Source organism: Heteronotia binoei, chromosome 19, assembly GCF_032191835.1.
Source record: "Heteronotia binoei isolate CCM8104 ecotype False Entrance Well chromosome 19, APGP_CSIRO_Hbin_v1, whole genome shotgun sequence".
In the NCBI taxonomy this organism is placed as follows: domain Eukaryota; kingdom Metazoa; phylum Chordata; class Lepidosauria; order Squamata; family Gekkonidae; genus Heteronotia; species Heteronotia binoei.
In genome coordinates this window covers 27,446,057-27,470,121 of record NC_083241.1, presented here as the reverse complement: position 1 = coordinate 27,470,121, position 24,065 = coordinate 27,446,057, and the positions used below count along the sequence as shown (strand labels likewise).

Sequence of the window (24,065 nt, the reverse complement as noted above, 5' to 3'; positions counted from 1 at the left end):
CGAGCTGCGCAGGACCTGCAGGAATGGTTCCTTGGGGCTTCCCCCCCCCCCCCGAGTCCTGCAGCTCCACCTGAAATGGCAGTTCATCAAGGCATTTGTCAGTCTACTGTGTGCTAATTCACACGCTGCCTTTCTTTTGTGGCTCAGAAGGATCACCGTCTTAAATAATGACCCAACCCAAGCCGGTCAGTTGGCCGCCTGCACTGTCAACGCACTTGGAGCAAACAAATGTTTCTTTTCGTGGAGTGAGTGAGCAATGGATGCGCCTGGAATGGATGACAGTTTTTCTGTTGGTGTCAGGGAAGCCCAACTGCCTGTCTCCTTGCTGCTTCTGTTCTATTGGCCCTCCCGGTTCCTGGCTGCTGCCTTCCTTCTCGGTACCAAAACCATCTCGAGCAAGGGCTGGCTTTCGTTTGGGTGCAAGGACAGGTCATTGTTTTTCGGGATGCTTTCGAGACCTTTGCCTTTGAGAGTCTGGATGCTGCACCTTTGGAGAAGAGAGACCAGGATCGCCTTCATCATCACCATGGCGATAAACTTCCCGACGCAGCCCCGGGGACCAAACCCAAAGGGTTGGAAGTAGCGATGGGGGACCTGTGCAAACGTCAAAGGAAATTTAGTTAGCCGTGCTGGTCTGCAGTAGATGAGCAAGATTCAAGACCAACAGGTTCTTCGGGGAATGAGCTTTCAAGAGTCAGCTGACCACAATATTGCAAGAGTGCTAATACTTTAAGCATACTTTAATTCACTGCCACAGGAGGTGCTGGCAGCTACAAGCACAGCCAGCTTCAGGAGGGGATTGGATAAGCATATGGAGCAGAGGTCCATCAGTGGCTATTAGCCACAGGGTACTGTTGAAACTCCCTGGCTGGGAGTGTCATAGGTGATGTTGAAAGACCCCTGCCAGAGATCCCGAAGAGCTGCTGCCAGTCTGAGTAGACACTACTGACTTCAATGGACCGAGGGTCTGATTCAATCTCAAGCAACTTCACGTGTATGTGTTCCACCTCTCTGTCTACTGGATTGAATTTTATTGTGAAAACATGTTGTCCATCAGGTTACATTCAAGCAAAGGACCCTGCAGAAGTAAATCCGAAATTTGAACGCCCAATGTCACTCCATATGTTGCGTTCCCCTTCCAACATTTCATAAATGAAACTTGGGGTGGTCTTGCACACATATCAAGGCAGTGGGTGAACTGTGAACAATGCAAAGGCATATAAATGCTCATGCAGGGACATGAAGACACTGTTGAATGCACAGCCTGGCAAATGAATCCTGGTGTCAGTTTGTGCACTAGACAGTGGGAAATGCTGTCAAGTCACTGCCAACTTATGGTGACTCTTTTGGGTTTTTAAGGCAGGAGATGTTCAGAGGTGGTCGGCCATTGTCTGTTTCTGCTTACATCCCTGGACTTCCTTGGTGGTTTCCCAGCTTAGTACAAACTGGGGCTGACCCTGCTTAGCTTCTGAGATCTGATGAGATTTGGCTAGGCTGGGCCATCCAGATTGTATACTCAGGGGTGGGATTCTAGCAGGAGCTCCTTTGCATATTAGGCCACACCTCACTGATGTAGCCAATCCTCCAAGAGCTTACAGGGCTTTTTTTTGTAAGCTCTTGGAGGATTGGCTGCATCAGGGGTGTGCGGCCTAATATGCAAAGGAGCTCCTGCTAGAATTCCACCCGTGTGTATATTACATGGTGCCGTTCTGTTCACGCACAAGTATCTATGTCCACGTTCACTAGTCAAGGTGGGTCTGGATTAGAACTGGATCAAAAGCTTGTGGTAGGTGAGTCTCACAAGGTAAAGACTCTCCACTGAATAAGAATACGGAAATATGAATTTTTCATCTTGAAGTGTGAGCCCTTAAGCAGGATTTTATACACAAACACAGGGCTTTTTTTGTAGTAGGAACTCCTTTGCATATTAGGCCACACACTCCTGATGTAGCCCATGCTCTTCGTACAGGGCCTACCGTAAGCTCCAGGGGGATTGGCTACATCAGGGGGTGTGGCCTAATATGCAAAGGAGTTCCTGCTACAAAAAAGTCCTGTACACGAGCACACACACACGTACGTGTAACAACTTACGTTTTTCTCAAAATTTTCAAGAGAGAATTCATTCGGCTTTGGGAAGAACTCAAGTTTATGCATGCGCCCGATGTTCAGAATGATGTTGGTTCCTTTCTTCACAGGATAGCCATCGATCACGTCGTCCCGCAAGGCTTTGCGCATGACCAAGTCCACGACCGGCTGGTATCTCATGCTCTCATGGATGAAATTCTCCACCACTTTGAGCTTTGGCATGTCTTCGCTCTGGATGTCTCGGTCACCTTGAGGGAGGGAGGAAGACAAAGAGGCTGGTCTCTGGTTTCTTATTTCACCTGGGAGGTAATTGCTGGGAGGATATGGCCCCACATGTTTGGAATCTGGCAACATTTCAGATGTTCTTTTTCTTTTCAAATGCTAATCTTTTTCAAGTCTTGGTTTTGAAATTTGGCTTGGAGAGATAAAGAAGTAGAAAAGATTTGATTCTGAAACCAGGCAGGTGAGCCAATAGGCCATGGAACAATTGAGAAAGGGTCTTTTCAGTGGTGGCACCTCAGTTGTGGAACTCCCTCCCAATAATGTTTCTCCTGGCACCAAACTTTGTTGAGCTTTATGTGCTAGATGAAACTATATGATATATCATGGGATAGGGTCAGTGGTGGGATTCAAATAAATTAACAACAGGTTCTATGTCCTAATGACTATTTTAACTATACCAAAAGATATACTGAAAGGTAGTTTAATAATTCACGCATTAAATACTGCAATAAGAACAGTAAAAGAGGTAAAGACAACTAAACTGTTGTTAATTTATTTGAATCCCACCACTGCATAAGACCACCCACTAAATTCATTTATAGGTGAGATATGAACCTGGAGCTTTGTGGTTTGTGGCTGAGCCACTAAACTATACCAGCACTGCAGGTTAGGGAGCGCTCTGAAGGATTGTGTAGAAGAGCTCTTTAAAAGCTGCACCCTGCCACAAAGATTCCAGTTGTATATCGTTACAGTTGGATCAGTGTTTTTCACTCAATGGATTGGAAGCCACATGTGGCTCTTTGGCATGCTTTTCTGAGTACTGTTCCCCAGTGCAGGACCTGGCCCATGTTTCAGGAAAGTAGACCAAAGACTTTGCCTAATGGGGCTTGTGGCTGATAGCTGGTTCTCACTTTGAAATAGCCACCAGTGGAACAGGTAAGCTGCAATCCTCCTTAAAGTGCAGTCCTCCTGCCAGGGATGGAAATAAATATGGCTCTTTTGGTTGATGGCAATCGTAGATGTTGCTCTCCATGAACTACTGAATGAGTAGCCTGGTCTCGCTGCCCTATGGAGCCCGCCGTTTCCTCCAGCCTCACCTTCATCGGGGCGCAGAAAGCAAAGGCGACCCCTTCCTCCTCCTCCTGCTGCTCAGCGGTGAAGGGGGAGGCGGCGGTTAACAGCAGGCGCCCGACCAACAAACGGTTCTATAGAACTGATGGCACATTAGGTAACGGTTCCATAGAACTGGTGCGAACCTGCTGAATCCCACCACTGGATAGGGTGGGATAGAAGTGCAATAAGTAAATATTTATTCCCCAGTAGGGTTGCCAGGTCAGTTGGATCAGTGGGCAAGGGATGGGGCTTACCTTTCTTGGATCAAGGAGGGAGAAGCAGGAAATAAACACAACATGCTTACATCACCAGGAAGTGACATAGGCATGTTGATGGTGTGGGGGGTGGAGACACTCTGGTTTGGGGGCAAAACGCTATGGTTTGAAACTAATTCTACCGTAGAATTTTGCACAAAAACCAAATCATCACCCCTGACATCAATGATGTACCTACATCACTTCCTGGTTGCATATGCATGTCACGTTTATTTCCTGCTTCTTGCCTGCATGGGGGTGGGGTGGATTCCCATCACAGAGAGAAGTGCCCTGCAGCCATTTCCTCCCACTGAATTGGAGGGAGGGGCTCCAAACTGGAGGATCCTCCACCCCCAACTGGGGATTGGCAGCCCTATTCCCCAAGCCTTCTCTTGATTCTGTCCCATCCCCCCTCCCATCCCTTTGCTGCCTCCCTTGCTTTTATCTGCTGTTGCTACTCAATAATGTTTTTTTTTCTAATTTGGTTTTATGTCAGCCTCTGGTGCCAAGATTTTTTCTTAAAGCTTGGCCTGTCATTGCTTGGTCTTATGGTTAGTTTGAGTATGTTTATAGTAGTGCTTGCATTGGGCTGGATCCTGACATCTGTGCATGCAGGTATCGGAGGATCTTCCCTATCTGATCCCAACCGGAGCCATTTCAGATCCCAGGAAAGTTATTCCCGGAGTCAATGGGCTCGGATGTACTAACAACTGAGTGGGCAGAGCCCCTGCAGTGGGGAAGGCTTGGTGGTGCTGAAATGGCTCCTTTCATTCTCTACCACTAGCAGAGGGGCAATGGGAGAAATCCTGAACTGTCCAGGCTTCCCGCTGGCAGTTTGCAGGACCCAAGCTATTTGGATCCCTTTCAAATGATTCGGTTGGCTACGAATACTGATTGTGTGACAGTGCGTGTTGTATAACCAGGAGATCCTGCCTGGCAGCTAGAAGTTCTAGCTCTTTTAGCTTTATGCACCACTAGGTGGCGAGCTGGACTTGTTTTTTAAGGCAAGAGACATTTCAGAGGTGGTTTGCCATTGCCTGCCTCTGCGTCACAACCCTTGTATTCCTTAGAGGTTGCCCTTCCAATTACTAGCCAAGGTGAACCTTGTTTAGCTTCTGAAATCTGCTGAGATTGGGCTAGCCTGGGCCATCCAGGTCAGGGTAGTTGGCTACTGCTCATGTGTGCCCCTTTTTAGCGGTGGCCTGGGCCTTTGGCAAACATTCTCTCAGAGGAAATAAGTACTGGGATATTTGGTTAATATAACAGAGTTTGCTCAGTCATAGAAGTGTGATTCTGCATGCATTAAATAAATCTATCAAGAAGTATATTGCAAAAAAAGGTAAACTCATATTTATTCAAGGAAATCCAGTTCACGTTCAGGTTGCTGTCAAAAGAAGAGAACAGAAGCCTAATCTAAAGCGTACTTTCCCTATCACAAATGGCCAGCTTGTCCAGCATCATGTGTAGGTGTATTAGGACACTGTACCTACAGGAGAGAGCTGCAGAAATGTGTGTTTCCATGGAAGGCCATGTGAGAGAGTTAGAAGACAAAGGGGGAGGAGGAAGAGGTCAGCTCTTATGTTAAGACGAAGAGAGGCACTCTGTTCAAGGAAATAACAACTATACTCACTTAGAGTGATGTTGCACCCCCAAAGTCCAGGCATGCTGAGTTGCTCACTCCAACAAATAAGGAAGGCTTCTACGTTGAACTAGTTTTGAGAACATTGGCCTGTATGCTGCCACTGTGCTTAGCACCTCCCTTTGATGGAAGGGACATTCTACTGTTCCACCAGCAGAAAAGATGTTGAAGGAAGGCTCCTTAGACTGGAAGGAGCTTCAAACCATATTATGCAGAGTGATCAAATCCAGGCCATTGTTAAGCCATATGGTTCAGATTGGTCTTTGACCAATGGTTTTGTGGGTTTATAATACTGAAAAAAGGCACAGGGATAATTTCTCATTGCTGCTATTTCTTATAGTAGGACACTTCTGCAATTTAATGTCCCTGTAAGTAGCTTGATGGCTTTGGCAGAGGAAAGGCAAACTACAAACTACAAATAAATAAAGATGGTTTGTTATTTATTGAAAAGAAGAAGAAGAAGAAGAAGAAGAAGAAGAAGAAGAAGAAGAAGAAGAAGAAGAAGAAGAAGAAGAAGATATTGGATTTATATCCCGCCCTCCACTCCGAAGAGTCTCAGAGCGGCTCACCATCTCCTTTACCTTCCTCCCCCACAACAAAAACCCTGTGAGGTGGGTGGGGCTGGAGAGGGCTCTCACAGCAGCTGCCCTTTCAAGGACAACCTCTGCCAGAGCTATGGCTGACCCAAGGCCATGCTAGCAGGTGCAAGTGGAGGAGTGGGGAATCAAACCCGGTTCTCCCAGATAAGAGTCCGCACACTTAACCACTACACCAAACTTGCTCTCCAATTTAACTTGGACTGCAATATTGGATGGAGTACTATTTCTCTTTGATTATTCATTGATTGTCTATTTGAGGACATTGTCAGCCTGGCTCTCTCCTGGAAGATGTTGTTTCTATTTGATTATCAGAAAGAATAAGTGAGGCCAAGAGACAGAAAAGTTTCCAAATAAATATTTTGCACGATGTAATAGGTAGCGTGTTGGCCTAGAACAGGGGTGGCCAAACTTGCTTAACATTAGAGCCACATAGAATAAAGATCAGATGTTTGAGAGCTGCAAGGAAGGAAGGAAGGAAGGAAGGAAGGAAGGAAGGAAGGAAGGAAGGAAGGAAGGAAGGTGGGGAGCGAGAAAGAGGTGGAAAGAAAGCAACTTTAACTTTAATTGCATTCTCCAGCTGCCAGTTGGCTTGGCTTGGCAAAGTTATTTAAAGGGACAAATGCCTTCTCCAAGCAGGCCAATGGGGGAGTGGGGGCTTTGAGAGCCACACAATGTGTGTGAAAGAGCCACATGTGGCTCCTGAGCCACAGTTTGGCCCCCCCTGGCCTAGAATCTGGGATAGCCAGGTTTGACTCCCTGTGGAGGCTTGCTGGGTAGCCTGGGGCCGGTTAAGGTTGCCAGAGTCTGGGTGGGGCCTGGAGATCTCCTGGGATATCAACTGATGTCTAGACCATAGAGATCAGCTCACCTGGAGAAAATGGTTGCTCTGAGGGCAGACTCAATGGCATTCTATCCCTCTAAGCTCCCTCCCCTCCCTAGGCTCCACCCCCAAAATCTCCAGGAATTTCCCAACCCAGAATAGGTATCTCCTAACCACTTAACTCTTTCTTAGTCCACTCCATGCCATATGAGATAAATGAAGGAGGAGCGAATGATGTTGTAAGCTGTGATGGGTCCCTTTGGAGTGAAAAGTAGGATCTAGTATTTACCGTAAATACATTAATGAACTAAACATCTTGAGATTTATAGATTCATGCAGGGCTTTTTTTTTTTTTAGAAAAAGCCCAGCAGGAACTCATTTGCATATTAGGCCACACCTAGATTCATGCTTAATTCTTTCTGGTTGTTTGACCTACTGGTCTATAGGGCTGCCTTCTAAAAAAATAATCTTCAGGTTTACTGTCTTTGCATCACTGGTATTTTGGCCCTTTTCCAACATGGAATTTTGAAAAAAAAAGTAGATTTTTGTCTTGCTGTCATCTTCCACCTGCCAATAGACCCTTACCCATCACAGCCTGTATTTCCTTCATCATTGCTTCTTCCACATGAGGGTGTTCAGCGATCAGTGCTAACATAAAGAAGAGGGTCACGGAAAGAGTGTCTGGGGCTGCTATCAGCATTTCCAAAACGCACTGGTTCACATTCTCCCCCGTTAGTTCCCCACGGCTCTGTAATGTTCAGGGAGAAAAACAGGAACTGTTGAACTCAGCGGACAACAACATTGTCAAGTTAGACACAAATCGACCAAACACAGAGGCCACATTTTATGTTTTGTGGTGCGCCTCTCAGACAGGGTGAGGAGTCTAGGGCAGAGGTGACAGATTTATACCCCATCCTTCACTCGGAGTCTCAGAGCAGCTTACACTCTCTTTCACTTCCTCTCCATGCAGCCTTGCGAGGTAGGTGGGGCTGAGAGAGCTCTGAGAGAAAGCTGCTTTTGAAAGAACAGCTCTGAGAGAACTTGTGACTGACCCAAGGTCACACCAGCAGCTGCATGTGGAGGAGGAGTGGGGAACCTGCACTCTTAACCATTACACTGAACTGGCTCTCTGGGAAAGGAAAGGAAAAGCCTTGGTACTGAATTGCCCTTAGAAAGGTAGTAAACAATAAAAAGAAATCTATGTAGCTCTGCACAGATGCAGCCAACTGGGGACAGGCCAACACACTGTTGCAGTTATTTAAATGATGCATGACCAGCTCTGAATTACTCGGCAGTAGGCATGAGCCCAGCAGCAAATCAGCAGTGAGAACTGGCTAGCCCAGGCTGGCCCAGTCTTGTCAGATCCTGTAAGCTAAGCAGGGTCAACCCTAGTTTGTACTTAGATGGGAGACCACCAAGGAAGTCTTGGGTTGCTATGCAGCGGCAGGCAATGGCAAGCCAGCCACTTATATGTCTTTTGTTTTGACCTGCATGGCTCAGGCTAGCCTGATCTCATCAGATCTCTCAGCTAAGCAGAGCCAACTCTGGTTCGTACCTGGATGGGAGACCACCAGGGAAGTCCCGGGTTGCTATACAGAGGGGGCAAACCACCAATGTAAGTCTCTTGCCCTGAAAACCCTACCAGGGGTTGCCATAAGTCATTAGTGACTTGACAGCAAAGAAGAAAAAGAAAAACATCTGTTCCGAATAATTCCAGAGTATGCATGAGAACATAAGAGAAGCCATGTTGGATCAGGCCAGTGGCCCTTCCAGTCCAACACTCTGTGTCACACAGTGCCCAATATATGTGTTTGTGTGTGTATATATATATCTATACACACACACACACACATATATACATATACACACATACACACACACGCACATACATACATATATATACTGTGGCTAATAGCCACTGATGGACCTCCGCTCCATATTTTTATCTAAACCCCTCTTGAAGGTGGCTATGCTTGTAGCCGCCACCACCTCCTGTGGCAGTGAATTCCACATGTTAATCACCCTTTGAGTGAAGAAGGACTTCCTTTTATCCATTTTAACCTGACCGCTCAGCAATTTCATTGAATGCCCACGAGTTCTTGTATTGTGAGAAAGGGAGAAAAGAATTTCTTTCTCTGCCTTCTCTATCCCATGAGCCTAGCAGGCAACAAATCCCCCAGAAAAGCTACCTGGATGTTGCTGTCTAAAGGCAAAAATGACCCCCAACATACTGCTCATTTGAAACAGCAAGCAAGTAATTCATCCTGCTGTGTGAAGCGCTCAGAGTATTGAGTTGCTGGAGGAAGAGGCATTGTGAACAAGGTACCTTTGAGTTTTGAAAGCTTTATTTAAAAAAAAAAGAAAGAAAGAGAGATAATATCATCCCTGGGAGACACAGAAAATGGTGGCAAAGAGGGCACAACCAAATTAATTTTAGAGACTCGCCTCATTAAATTGGAAGTCAGAAGGGGCAAAGTGCAGACTAGAGAGCAACTCATGAGCAATAAAAGCATGGAATGAGGAAAATCAGTTCATTCCTAGTTTGCAGGGAGGGGAGAATTTAGAAACAAATGCACCCCTCAGATCAATGAAACTTCATTCCTCCCATCAGTAATAATGTGTGCTACATTCCAGAGTGTGCCCTGTCCAAATCAAAATTACCTGTGCAAAAATCAGCTGCGATGCAAAGTCCATGTGCTCCTCCAGTTTCTCGACGGTGGAAAGCTTCTGTCGCTTCTGCTCGATTAAGATTTCGATGGCTTCTTTCAGATCCTTCCTGAAACAGAAAGGGACAGGTTCATCACTAAAGAAGAAGATGATGTTGGATTTATATCCCGCCCTATACTCTGAATCTCAGAGTGGTCACAATCTCCTCCCTCCCCCCACAACAGACACCCTGTGAGGTAGGTGGGGCTGAGAGAGTTCTTACAGCAGCTGCCCTTTCAAGGACAGCTCTGTGAGAGCTATGGCTGACCCGAGGCCATTCCAGCTTGTGCAAGTGGAGGAATGGGGAATCAAACCCGGTTCTCCCAGATAAGAGTCTGCGCACTTAACCACTATACCGAACTGGCTCTAAAGGTCCGCGGTGCTTCTCTGTGCCCACACAGGAAGCATCAGAGGCAACCCAGATAATTCAGTAACTTGAAAGGTCCTTAAATGGGAAGGGATTCACATCTTAGGACGCTCAAGCAATGGTTCCATCATTTCTATTTGAACACACGCCTGGAAAGGGCTATATTTCAAAGTCTTGTTGGCAAGAATTCTGTTCATTCTTTAGGCTTTTATTTATTTATTTTGATGTCAAGTCACCTCCAACTTCTATTGACCCCGTAGGGTTTTCCAGGCAAGAGATACTGAGAGAGGGTTTGCTGTTGGCTTTTATAGCCAATGCATTTTTAAATAGAAGATAAAAAAGGAATTTCCCCCCCTCTCCCTCCAAATAATAGAACTCAAGGGCATCCAATGAAGCCGATGAGCAGGGAATCCAAGACAGACAAAAGGAAATATTTCTTTATATGACAAGTGATTAAAGTGTGGAATTTGCTAGCAGAGGATGCAGCGATTGGCCAACAGGCACAGATGGCTTAAAAAGGGAATCGGACAACTTCATGGAGGATGCGTCTATCAGAGGCTACTAATCATGGTGATTAAAGGGAACCTCCACGTGCAGAGGCAGTTGACCTATGAATCCCAGAGCTGGGAGACCACCTCAGGGGAAGGCCTCGGTCTCTCTACCCTGTGGTTAGCCCTCCAGAGGAATCGGCTGGCCACTGTGTGAGACAGAAGGCTGGACTAGATGGACCTCCCTGGTCTGACCCAGCAGGGCTCTTCTGGTGTTCTTCTCAGGGGAAGGCCTCGGCCTCTCTGCCCTGTGGTTGGCCCTCCAGAGGAATCGGCTGGCCACTGTGTGAGACAGGAGGCTGGACTAGATGGACCTCCCTGGTCTGACCCAGCAGGGCTCTTCTGGTGTTCTTCTTAGGCGAAGGCCTCGGCCTCTCTGCCCTGTGGTTGGCCCTCCAGAGGAAGTGGATGGCCACTGTGTGAGACAGGAAGCTGGACTAGATGAACCTTCACTGGTCTGATCCAGCAGGGCTCTTATGATGTTCTTATGAAGGTCTCAGCCTCTCTGCCCTGTGGTTGGCCCTCCAGAGGAAGTGGTTGGGCACTGTGTGAGACAGGAGGCTGGACTAGATGGACCCTCCCTGGTCTGACCCAGCAGGGCTCTTCTGGTGTTCTTCTCAGGGGAAGGCCTTGGCCTCTCTGCCCTGTTGTTGGCACTCCGGAGGAACTGGCTGGCCACTGTGTGAGACAGGAGGCTGGACTAGATGGATCCAGCAGGGCTCTTCCTAAAGACAACTCTACTAAATAAGAACCTGTTCTCCCTCAGGCAAAACATAGAGCTTGTGTTCCACCTTTTGCAGAGTCTGATGGGAACAGAAGCCTGTGATTAGGATTGCCAGCTCTGGATTGGTAAATACCTGGAGATTTTGGGGGTGGAGCCTTGAGAGGGTGTGGTTTGGAAAGCGGAGGGACTTCAGCATGGTACAATGGCATAGAGTATAGCCTCCAAAGTTGTCATTTTCTTCAGGGGAACTGATCTTGGCCATCTGGAGAGCAACTGTAATAGCAGGAGATCTCTAGGTACCACCTGAGGGTTGGCAGCCCTACCTACCCTGTGTTCTGTTTATTTACCAGTGTGCTAGGCATTAAAAGGGCACAGAAGGAGTCAGGTTGGTGCCAATATAGAGGATCAAAACAAGGGCACAGAGGTAGGCAAGACTGCCCACAAAGCCACATCAATTTGGTCATGCTAAACTTTAAAGCTGCTCTGTGGCCAAATCCAAGCACTTTCACCCAATCTGAATAATCCACTTTCAGTGCACTTTACAACTGGATTTTACTGCATAAAACAGCAGCAAAATCCAGTTGCAAACGGTTGCTAAAGTAGACTGAAAGTGCATTACTCAACATGCATGAAAGTTACGTCAAGAAAATCCAGTTGCAAAGCGGACTGAAAGTGCATGATTCAGCCTGTGTGAAAGAAACTCATGGTTTCCTTTCAGCCTTCCTGGCCCACCTTCAGTTTAGGGGAAGAAGAAGAAGATATTGGATTTATATCCCGCCCTATACTCTGAATCTCAGAGTGGTCACAATCTCCTTTACCTTCCCCCCCCCCACACACAACAGGCACCCTGTGAGGTGGGTGGGGTTGAGAGAGCTCTTGCAGCAGCTGCCCTTTCAAGGACAACTCCTACAAGAGCTATGGCTAGCCCAAGGCTGTTCCAGCAGGTGCAAGTGAAGGAGTTGGGAATCGAACCCGGTTCTCCCAGATGAGAGTATGTGCACTTAACCACTGCACCAAACTAGCTCTCTTTTTGACCCTCCTTTTGCACAACAGCATGACTCCCAACCGTCCAGTGATCGCGGCTACTTACACAGACGTCTCATATTTCTTGTACAGCCACGAAATCTTAAAGAAGATGTCGGGTTTCAGCAGAAGCGCTTGCCAAGCGTCAAAGTAGTTTTGAATTTTGAGCACGATGGCATTTTCTGGAAGACATAAGACGGAAATGTAAGTGGAAGGCACCCCTGGAATGCACCATGCCCTTTGTTGAGTCAGGGCTAATCCAAGGAGCCAGTGTGTCTGGTGGTTAGAGAGCTGAGCTAAGAGGCTAGAGAAAGATGTTGGTTCAGATCACAGTTCAGCCATCGAAGCTCACTGGGCGACTTTGGGACAATCAGTTGCTCTCTCAGCCTAACTACATGATAGATAGATGATAGATGAATTTATTGTCATTGTTCTCAACAAAAAGAGAGCAACGAAATGAAATGAGGTGTAGGGTTCCCTAGCATGGTCTCTCAACCAGTAGAGATTATAGGGGTAGGGACACGGGGTGTGTGTATCGGTGGCCATCAGTGTCGGTGTGATGTCCCTTCTGGGAAAACCCGGAAGTGACATCATGCTGCTCTAGGAATGGCTGGAAACTCTATGGTTCAACCACAGAGTTTCTGGTGACTCCTAAAATGGTACGATGTCATGCCATTGGCCTTCTGGCCATTTTTTTCCACCTATCACTTGGAACTGGCGCTGGAGGGCTAGTTACCTTGCCTACATCACAAAGGGTTGCATGGATTAAATCAGCGGTTCCTAGTCTTTTTGATATGGCAACCCACAAATACGGTTGCCAGGCGTGACTCAAGAAGTATCTGGAGTCTCTGGGGGTGGAGCCAGGAGCAAGGTTGTGACAAGCATGATTGAATTCCAAAGGGAGTTCTGACCATTACATTTAAAGGGACCGCACACATTTAAATGCCTTCCCTCCATTTGGAATTACTGGAGGATAGGGTCACCTTCTTTTGGAGCTCATAGAATTAGACCTCCAGTCCAATCTTTTTGAAACTTGGTGGTGGTGGTGGGGGGGTTACGAGAGGCACTGGATGCTATGCTGCAAGTTTGGTGCCTCTACCTCAAAAAACAGCCCACGCAGAGCCCCAGATACCCAAGGATCGATTTTCCATTATACCTTGTGGGAACCAATCTCCATAGGGTATAATGGAATGTCCAGCAGACATTTCCTCCTCCCCCCTGCTTTCTGCTAAGCCTGAGGTGGGGGGAGGGCCTCCAAACTAGGAGATCCCCTGCCCCTGGCCTAGGGATTGGCAGCCCTACCCACAAATCTAAATTTGCTTGGTATGGTGACCCATGGTTGGATCAAGATTTTTTTTTTTTTGCTTCCCAGGCAAACTATGACCTTGGCAGGCATCCCTCTAGTTCAGCATTCCGTTTTCTGCGGTGGCTCACCAGGTGTTTTGAGAAGCCAGCTTCGCACACAGGATGCAGCCACCCCCACTACAAACTCCAAGCATGCCAGAATACACAGCCTTTGCATGTGGAAGTTACATTATTGCCTTTGCCCCCCCTTCCTTCTCTTTGACGTCCTGTAATCCCCCATAATATCCTAAGAAACTCACTGCAGTAACCACCAAGACACATTTTACTTGATCAAAATGTGTATTCAGTAAAGAAAAAAAATGCCAACTAGTGTATGACATGGAAGATACTGCTTCCAGGATCAGATCTTGGTTTTCAAAATACAAAAAAGAGCAGTGGAAAGGGCAGGGGTGGCCGTTAGGGGAGGGCTGGTCCATGGTCTACTTTCAGCGGCTTCACGCCCCACTTCTGGGTCTCATCCCACAGGTTGAGAACACACTGGATTAAATGGAAGAGGGAAGGGAAGTCCCATGCATGGTGCACTGAGCTACTTCGAGCAAAGGTGGGAGAGAACATCTCTGTAGATGCTAGAAATGGTACCATCTCCCCCTGCAGATCCTCGTAGGGAATCAACCTGGCATCGTCCAATGCAGCCTAGACTGTGGCGTTTCGTTTTATCAGTCCATAAAGCTTTTATTCGGACCTTTGGCAAGAAATTTCCATTACTCATTCTGAATTCCTTCTCGGTTCCTCTCCTATTCCTTGTATCAGGTGGAAAAGTTGGGTGTGTGTGTGTGCTGAATAGACTGGGGGGAGTTCTGTATGCTTCAGTATACCCAGGTATGCAGCTGAGTTGAATTCACTGATCCCCCCTGCCCCCCGCAAACTGTATTGTTGAATATTCTCTGCTTCTGAATCCTTAGCAAATATTTTATATTTTACTCTATTTAGTGTGTGCGTGAGCATTTGAAATCCATATTTGAAAAATACTTGGCATTGTTTTATAGTTGAAGTACAATCTTGAGAAAGTTTTTAGATGGCGCTTAATAACCGATATGCATGGCTGTTAGATTTGTAGTGGCGTTTGGTAAGGGATTGGATAACCGACCAGTGGAATTCTGACTGTGCTAAGGAAGCTTTTAAAGCATTTCGATACCTCTACGTATCATAACCATCAAGTGCTGCCCTTACCCTACCAAGGGAGCCTAAAACAGTTTTCAGTTTTGGCTGAGAGAGGGGGCTCTGCTAAAGGCTACAGACTCTTCCTTGTTTGTTTTAAATGGCTTTTTTCTGTTGCAGATTTAGCTGTCAGGACTACTTTATCACAGTGGATTTGCGGGAAGAGGGGAGAATCTGAAACCTCTCTTTCCTTGCCATTTTCTCACAGCTCACTCACAAGCTGTGTTTGTTTATGCTGTGGAAAGAAATATGGATACCTGCAAGTTTTCTCCATCAGGACTAACAGAAAATTTTAGGGAAGGAATGGGCTGAAGCAGGGGTGACCAAAGTTGCTTAATGTAAGAGCCACATGGAATAAACATCAGATGTTTGAGAGCCGCAAGACATGAACACCAGACGTCTGAGAGCCACAGGACAGGACAGGAAGGAAGGAAGGCAAATAGAGGGGGGAGGGAGAGGTGGAAAGAAAGAAGCTTTAACTTTAAATGTATTCTCCAAGCTGCCAGCTGACTTGGCTTGGAGAAGTGATTTAAAGAGAGAAAAGCCTTTTCCAAGCCAGCCAATGAAGCAGTGGGGGCTTTGAGAGCCACACAATATGTGTGAAAGAGCCACATGTGGCTCCCAAGCTGCAGTTTGGCCACCCCTTGGCTAAAGGTTCCCTCCTCCCTAGAAAAATAGAACCTCTAGATCTTGAGACCTCAAGCGTCATCTAGTCCCACCCCCTACACAATGCAGGAAATCCACAACTTCCTTCCCCCAGTGGTACTGCTGTATGCCCAGAGGAGGCAGAAAACCTTCAAGATCTCTGGCCAATCTGGCTTGTAGGAAAATTCTGTCCTGACCCCAAAATGACAATCAGCATTCTTTGGGTGTGAAGAAAAGGCCACAGGAGCCAAGCGCTGGCTCATCTCTTTCTGCTCTCCATCTCACAATCTGCCTAAATTCATAATGAGCGTTTTCGCACAGACCTTAATCGGTAGCGACGCCCCTCTTCACCGTGTAGGATCTGCGCGGATTTCGCACTAATTGCCGCGGAGCACCCGGAAGAGCTGGAAAGTCCCGCGGCTTTTGCGGCGCAAACGGAAACCGCCAAAAACCAGTTTCCATTTGCGCCGCAAAAGCCGCAGGACTTTCCGGCTCTTCCGGGTGCTCCGCGGCAATTAGTGCGAAATCTGCGCAGATCCTGCGCGGTGAAGAGGGGCGTCGCTACCGATTAAGGTCAGTGCGAAAACGCCCAGTGAGTTGCAGAATCAGCATTGCTGTCAGATGGCCATCTAGCCTCTGCTTAGAAATCTCCAAAGAAGGAGAGCCCACCACCTCCCCAGGAAGCCTGTTCCATTGCTCTAACTTTCAGGAAGTTTCCCCTAATGTTTAGCTAAGGACTGTTCCGTAGGGATGGGAACAAACTGAACCACAAATTTTGTGCCATTTGTGGTTCTCAAACTGAAGTTCATCACAGGTCTACTACCATCATGAACTTCCATGAACTTTTAAAGCGGTTTGTGGCAGTTTATGGATAGAGCAGAAACCAGGGCTTAAGGGGGCTTCCAGTTGCTACAATGTGGTGTGGATACCGGCATCATTCAATGCTTTTGTCAGATTACCAGACTGTTCTCCACAAAACCCACGAAAACAGCTGGGCAGTGGAGAGCAGCTTGCTCTGCTGTCTTGTGCAGTCCCTTTAAAGTTTACAGAAAATTACTCCAGTCCGTCATCTCTGTGATAGCCCTTCAAATACTTGATGGTTATCATAAGAGAACATAAGAGAAGCCATGTTGGATCAGGCCAGTGGCCCACCCAGTCCAACATTCCGTGTCCCACGGTGACCAAAGAAACCCCAGGTGCCATCAGGAGGTTCATCAGTGGGGTCAGGACACTAGAAGCCCTCCCACTGTGCTCCCCCCCAAGTACCAAGAATACAGAGCATCACTGTCCCAGACAGAGAGTTCCAACAGTACACTGTTGAACATATGAACATATGAAGCTGCCTTATACTGAATCAGACCCTTGGTCCATCAAAGTCAATATTGTCTACTCAGACTGGCAGCGGCTCTCCAGGGTCTCAAGCTGAGATTTTTCACACCTTTTTGCCTGGACCCTTTTTTTGGAGATGCCAGGGATTGAACCTGGGACCTTCTGCTTTCCAAGCAGATGCTCTACCACTGAGCCACCGCTGTTGCTAATAGCTGCTGATAGACCTCTGCTCCATATGTTTATCCAATCCTCTCTTGAAGCTGTCTATGCTTGCAGCTACCACCACCTCTTGTGGCATTGAATTCCATGTGTTAATCACCCTTTAGGTGAAGAAGTATTTCCTTTTATCAGTTCTAACCTGACTGCTCAGCAATTTCATTGAGTGCTCAATGAATTGTATTGTGAGAAAGGGAGAAAAGTACTTCTTTCTCTACCTTTTCTATCCCATGTATAATCTTGTAAACCTCTATCATATCACCCCTCAGTTAATGTTTCTCCAACGTTATCATATCACATTTCAGTTGTCTCCTGTCCAGGCTAAATATACCCTCTGTCCCCACCCAATTAAGTTTGTGAAATTTTGCAGGGGTTGGGAAAAGTTGCTAGAGAGAATTCCCCCCTCCTCCCATAATAATAGAACTAGAAATTTGGAAGTTTATGTTGGAGTATGGAGAAAAACACTGATAACGCCTCTGAGCATGTGCAAAACACTTTCCTATCACTTCTGAATAATTATGCTACTTTTACACATTTGGCAATTGGGAGGGGGGCAGGGAATGGCTTGACTCTCTCATGTTAGCCATTAGCCACTACAGATATTGCAGTTATGTTGCTACACTGTGTTGCGGATAGCAGCATCATTCAGTACTTTTGTTAGATTAGCAGACTGTTTAGTCCTACTTAGCTGGAGGAAAGAAACGATGCCGGATGAAAATATAAGCAAAGCTTTCTCCCACACAAATCTCACAGAGATGCTGCTTTGGCTTGACCACATGATAAAAATAATTCCTTGCAAAAACACCATGCCTGGGACTCGCAGATTCCTGCAAGAAAATCTCTCACTGTTCAGTTCAGCTGAAGCTGGTTCTCCTCCCTTGCCCCCATTTGATAGCTTTTGGCTGCCACTGAACCTTCTAATTTTAGGGCTTTGACAAACTTTGAACGTGGTTGGCACCAGGGGTGGAATTCTAGCAGGAGCTCATTTGCATATTAGGCCACACACCCCTGATGTAGCCAATCCTCCAAGAGCTTACAAAAAAGAGCATCGTAAGCTCTTGGAGGATTGGTTGCATCAGGGGTACGTGGCCTTCTATGCAAAGAAGCTCCTGCTAGAATTCCACCTCCGGTTGGCACAGAATTTAACTCCATACAAGCTCTGGCTGAAAATCCTTCCTGTGAAGAGGACATTGAAGCTATGTGCACATCTCTCCCTTAAAAAAAAGTCACTGCTTACATAGAATCAAAGCCTTCTCCAGGCCACCAATGTCTCTGTGAGAAACATTTTTGGAATGGCAGACCAATCAGTGCCATCCTCTTGTGTGGCAAGATCAATATAACTCTGCTCATTAGGCAACTCCCCTGTCAATCAGGGCTGTTTTTGTAGCAGGAACTCCTTTGCATATTAGGCCACCCCCCCCCCTGATGTAGCCAATCCTCCTGGAGCTCTCAGTAGGCTCTGTACTTAAGAGTCCCGTAAGCTCTTGAAGGATTGGCTACATTGGAGAGGTGTGGCCTAATATGCAAAGAAGTCCCTGCTACAAAAAGAACTCTGCTGTCAGTTACATTCCTCTGAAACTATTCTCTCTTACTCCTCCTTAGGCCAGACTACCAGGTGCCAGAGAAACAGCCCCATCTGAAGATCTTTGAATACCATAGTATTCTTTTCAGATCAGATGAGTTATAACAAGGACATGAACAAAGGGGGTCTTTAACATCTGAATGCACATCCCTTACCTGCAGGAAGTAGCCCAATGCATTTGCTTCCAGTGACAAGATGAACAAGACCTTGATTTAGAGTCGCAGAGAGGCCTTCATGACACTGAGTCTTAGTCCCCTTCGTTTGCCTATGCAAATACTTTCTTACAACCCACTTTCTGGTTAGACCAGGGGTGTTGAATTCATTTGTTATGAGGGTCGGATCTGACACAAATGGGACTTTATCAAGCGGGGTAATGTGTGTCATAAAATGCAATGACCAATAGTGGAGATAGAAAGTTTATAAAGGCACACACAAACATAATTAAAGGTATTTAAAAAAACCCTGAAAATATAAACATGTAAAACAGCCTTGTAATGCTATATTTATTTAACAATCTTTTATATCTGACACCTCTCAAATTACCCTCCTGCCCCTTAAAAGATGCCTGCCGCTAGGGATGCCATCCTCCAGGTGAGACCTGGGGATCCCCCGGAATTACTGCTCATCACCAGACTACAGAGCTCAGTTCTCCAGGAGAAAAGGGATGCTTTGGAGGGTGGACTGTATGGCATTGGACCCACGGAAGTCCCTGTCCTCCCCAAGCTTCATCTCCAAATCTCCAGGAGTTTCCCAACTTGGATTTGTCAACGCTACCCTCCATCTCCCGCCGGTGAGCAGGGTGACCTGGCAACCCTACTGCCTAAAATGGAGAGGTGGGGGAATAGTGAGATTTGGCAGTGCAATTTATAAGAATAAAACATCAAAGAAAAGCACAAAAATCACAGCAGAAACTAAAAATACAAACTCTCTCTCTCTCTTGCTCTGAGCTAGGAAAACATGAAATGGCTGGGCATTGCAAGCTCCGCCCCCCCTCGTCTACTCACAGTGCCTGCGACTCTCCAGGCAGGGTCTCAAGTTTTTTTACAAGGTAGTTTGAGATAGTAGAAGAGGCTTGAAGGTCCTTTAGAAATAATAGGAGCCAAATATGCAAACTGACTTGCATGGACTCCATTGAAATACATTGTAGAACCAAAAAAGTTGCAAAGAAGATGCGGACTGGATTTTCCATTTAGGTCTCTGTGGTCAGACAGGCTAGACTGGGAACGGAAAATCCATTCTGCATTTTGTTTGCAATTTTTGTGTTGCAATGATTTTCAAAGGAACCTAGTGGAGCTTCTGCTGAGGAGCTGGGAAGTTTGGCAGACCCACCCTCCGCTTCTTGTGCTCAGCGGCAGCTCCAGCTTGAGCTCTGAAAGGTAAGGACTGACAGGGAAGGAGAGGGATGGGAGAAGAGAGCCACGGGGAGACTGAAACCCTGGGTGGGCCAGTTTTGGCCCATGGGCTGGATGTTTGACACCTCTGGGTTAGACATTAGAAATGGAATCATGGAGAATCATAAAGGGGGGAAAAATAACTGAGTACCGTCAAGAGGAATCCCCAGAAAAAGCCTGTTTGATGTATCCAGCATGATACACCTCATAAGATTCAGGGCGTTGATGTTTCCCAACTCGGTCGTCACCTCCTCCAGACGATCCAGATGTTCTCTCGTTGAGTCAACGCAAATAGCAATCATCCTCACAAGACCTGGACCCGACAGAGCTGGAATTTCACAAAGGAATTAAAATCATTATAATCTATCAAATTTGGTAGTAAAAACCCTAGATCCTTTGGGCACAGTCCAAGGACAGATCCTTTAATTTAATTTTTTGATTTATACCCCACCCTATCCCGCAAGCGAGCTTTGGGCAGCTTACAACATTAAAAATCTTACAGAAACATTAAACAACCCACATCCAGACTAGATAATATCATAATTACAGAATTAACAGAAACCATGATCCATATCATTGGCAACAAGTCATAAACCACATATAAAAATAAAGGTAGTCCCCTGTGCGAGCACCAGTCGTTTCCGACTCTGGGGTGACGTCGCTTTCACAACGTTTTCACGGCAGACTTTTTACGGGGTGATTTGCCATTGCCTTCCCTAGTCATCTACGCTCCCCCCCCCCCCCCCCGGCAAGCTGGGTGCTCATTTTACTGACCTCGGAAGGATGGAAGGCTGAGTCAACCTGGGGCTGGCTACCTGAACCAGCTTCTGCTGGGATCAAACTCAGGTTGTGAGCAGAGGGCTCCGACTGCAGTACTGCAGCTTTACCACTCTGCGCCACGGGGCTCTTAAACCACATATAAGCTGGTAGTATTCAGCATAACATAAGCATCTAGATGGTAAGGTGCTGATAAGGTGCTGGGGGCAGCGATGACTTCAGGGGACACCCGCTGGATCAATTAAAAGCCTGGTGGAAGAGCTCCGTCTTACAAGCCCTGTGAAACTTAGAGAAGTCCCGCAGGGCCCGGATCTCCAGGGGGACCTCATTCTACTAGGAGCTCATTCCATCCTTTCCCGTGGTGGGTCTTCGAGCATGAGTTGGCCCAGTGAAGCCTTTAGATGCCCTGCAAAAAGCTTTCTCATGTGACTGGATCCTCTGATAAGTAATTCAATTGTTGAACAGCGCCTTTGTTGGTCTTAACGGTGCTGCTTGACTCCTGCTTTGTTCTACTGCTTCAGACCAACAGGGCTGCCCACTTGGATCTAATTCAACGGCTATAAACTGCCACCTAGGACCCTGCAATGGCCTGGGTTGTAGGGCTGCCAGCTCTGTGTTGGGAAATACCTGGAGACTTTGGGGGTGGATCCAGGAGAGGGCAGGTTTGGGGAAGGAAGAAGAAGATGATATTGGATTTATATCAAAGCAGCTATTTTTTTCCCCCAGGGGAACTGCTCTCTGCCAGCTGGAGCTCTGTTGCGAAAGTGGGGATATCCAGGTCCTGCCTGGAGGCTGGCAACCCCTACCAAGTGCTGTTTCCTGGATGGAAAATGCCACACTTACCCCCCCGAGGGTTGCGAGAGCCAGGCTGGGAAACTCCTAGAGATTTGGAAGTGCAGCTTGGGGAGGCCAGGGACCTCAGCGGGATGCAATGCCACAGAGCCCACTCTCCAAAAGGGCCATTTCCTCCAGGGGAGCTGATCTCTGGAGCCTGGAGATGAGCTGTAACTCCAGGGGATCCCCAGGCCCTACCTGAAGATGCGATACCCTGGTTTAGAGGCCCTCCCCCTGCTTCAGGGTCATCAGAAAGCAGTGGAGGAGGGAAGGGAAATGTCTGCTGGGCATTCCATGATTCCTTATGGAGACCGATTTCCATAGGGTATAATGAAGAATTGATCTGCGGGTATCTGAGACGCTGGGGGGGGGGGGCGTTTTGTGAGGAAGAGGCACCAAATTTTCAGCATGGCATCTGGTGCCTCTCCTCAAAACATCCTCCAAGTTTAAAAAAGATTGGACCAGGGGGTCCAATTCTGTGAGTCCCCAAAGAAGGTGCCCCTATCCATTATTTCCAATGGAGGGAAGGCATTTAAAAGGTGTGCAGTCCCTTCAATGTGATGGCCAGAACTCCCTTTGGAGTTCAATTATGCATGTCACACCCTTTCTCCTGGCTCCACCCTTAAAGTCTTCCGGCTCCACCCCCAAAGTCCCCAGATGTTTCTTGAATTGGACCTGGCAACCCTACTAGTAAGGCCTCTGCAAGGTACTATTTGGCCTGACAATTGTACCGTTACCCTGTTATGATTCCAACTACCATTACAGGAAAGAGAAATAAATGCTAAGGTGGGAAGAACGGAAGCTGTGGGAGAAATCTTCAGCAGGCCGATAGTTCCCATATTATGCAGTGGGTCTTGCCCCCCTGCCCCCCCCCGCAAGGAAAGTGTCCTCGATCGCAGCCTCTGCCATTTACCTTTGGTGAAGAAGGGGCGGATTTCTTTCCAAAGAGCCGGGTTGTTGTTGAAAATGATGCCGTTCTCGTGCATCCCAATACACTTTAGGCCCAGCTTGCTCCCGAATCTGGAGATGTAGTGTCCGTGTTTCATCACGTGGAACATGCTCGAAGATCTAGGAAGTGGAAGGAAAGGACATGGAGTCCAGCAGGCCAGCCTTCTTCCTCCACGGATACGTTCTGCTCTGCCCAGAGCCTGTGTCAACACACCCTGAGGTGGGGCAGCTGCCAGGACCCCAGGGCAACAGGCCGAGCCCACTCTACTGATGCATCTGCCCATATGCCTCCCCTATGCTCCTAGGGTTGCCAAGTCCAGTTGAAGAAATCTCTGGAAACTTTGGGAGTGGAGGCAGGAGACTTGGGGGGTGGAGCCAGGAGCAAGGGTGTGACAAGCATAATTGAATCCAAAGGGAGTTCTGGCCATCACATTTAAAAGGACCGCACATCATTTAAATGCCTTCCCTCCATTGGAAATAATGAAGGATAGAGGCACCTTCTTTTGGGCCTCATAGAATTGGACCCCCCTGGTCCAATCTTTTTGAAACTTGGAGGGTATTTTGGGGAGAGGCACTGGATGCTATGCTGAAAATGTGTGCCTCTGCCTCAAAAAACAGCCCCCCCTGAGCCGCAGATACCCATGAATCAATTCCCCATTATACCCTATTGCAGGGGTGGCCAAGGGTAGCTCTCCAGATGCTTTTTGCCTACAACTCCCATCAGCCCCAGCCAGCATGGCCAATGGCTGGGGCTGATGGGAGTTGTAGGCAAAAAACATCTGGAGAGCTACCCTTGGCCACCCCTGCCCTATTGGAATCAATCTCCATTGGGAATAATGAAGTGTCCAGCAGACATTTCCCTCTCCCCCCTGCTTTCTGGTGACCCTGAAGTGGGGGGAGGGTCTCCAAACCGGGGGATCCCCTGCTCCCACCTGGGGATTGGCAACCCTATACGCTCCCCACCTGTCTGACCTTTCCCACTCCCAGCTGTATGGACTGACTGCCTGGTGGCCACCATTGTCCGAGAAAGGCCTGCGGGTGGTTCAGGTGGCTGTGAGCATGGGTGGTGAGAAAGCTTGCGAGTTGGTGGGGAAAGGATGCAGAGGCACATGGGTCAGTAGTTGGGAAAGGACAAGGAGGCACGGACCGGAGGGGGCAGTGTGGTGGAAAGGGCAGGGAAAGGAGACCACGTGGATGCTCTCTGCCCAGGGCCCTCTAACATCTGGAATGGGCCCTGGTGCTGCCAAAAGTAGGTGGGCCCTGGAGATCTCCTGGGATTATAACCCATCTCCAGATGACAGAGATGGGTCCCCTTGCAGAAAATGGCTGCTTTGCAGGGTGAGTTCTATGCCATTATACCACGGGCGGCCAAACTTGCATACCATTAAGAGCCACAGATGTTTAAGAGCCACAAGGCCTGAATGTCAGGTGTTTGAGGGAGGAAGGGATGGAGGGAAGGAAGGAAGGAAAGAAGGAAGGAAGATGGTTGGGGGAGGGAAGGGGGAGAGAAAGATGGAAAGAAAGCAACTTTAACTTTACATGCATTCTCCAAGCTGCCAGCTGGCTTAGTTTTGAGAAGTGATTTACAGTCTGCTGTCATATGGGCATCTAAAAAGGTAAAGGCAGTCGTCTGTGCAAGCACCAGTCGTTTCCGACTCTGGGGTGACGTTGCTTTCACAACATTTTCATGGCAGACTTTACAGGGTGGTTTGCCATTGCT

General features: G+C 47.5%; 1 protein-coding gene and 1 non-coding gene across 2 annotated transcripts in view; both read right to left on the bottom strand.

Moving 5' to 3' along the window:
* Window positions 1-336: 336 nt before the first annotated feature.
* The window catches only part of LOC132587900 (aromatase), a 31,364-nt gene continuing 7,635 nt past the window's right edge, over window positions 337-24,065 (bottom strand). Inside the window, exons 3-9 of the mRNA XM_060260305.1 lie at window positions 22,311-22,465; window positions 19,938-20,114; window positions 12,168-12,282; window positions 9,394-9,508; window positions 7,318-7,480; window positions 2,092-2,333; window positions 337-594 (exon numbers count right to left, since the gene is read on the bottom strand). Coding sequence (XP_060116288.1) covers window positions 337-594; window positions 2,092-2,333; window positions 7,318-7,480; window positions 9,394-9,508; window positions 12,168-12,282; window positions 19,938-20,114; window positions 22,311-22,465 — 1,225 coding nt within the window. The remainder of the gene's footprint in view (window positions 595-2,091; window positions 2,334-7,317; window positions 7,481-9,393; window positions 9,509-12,167; window positions 12,283-19,937; window positions 20,115-22,310; window positions 22,466-24,065) is intronic.
* TRNAS-GGA (transfer RNA serine (anticodon GGA)) lies at window positions 16,729-16,797 on the bottom strand. The gene has a single exon. It is a non-coding gene; the product is annotated as a tRNA-Ser (tRNA).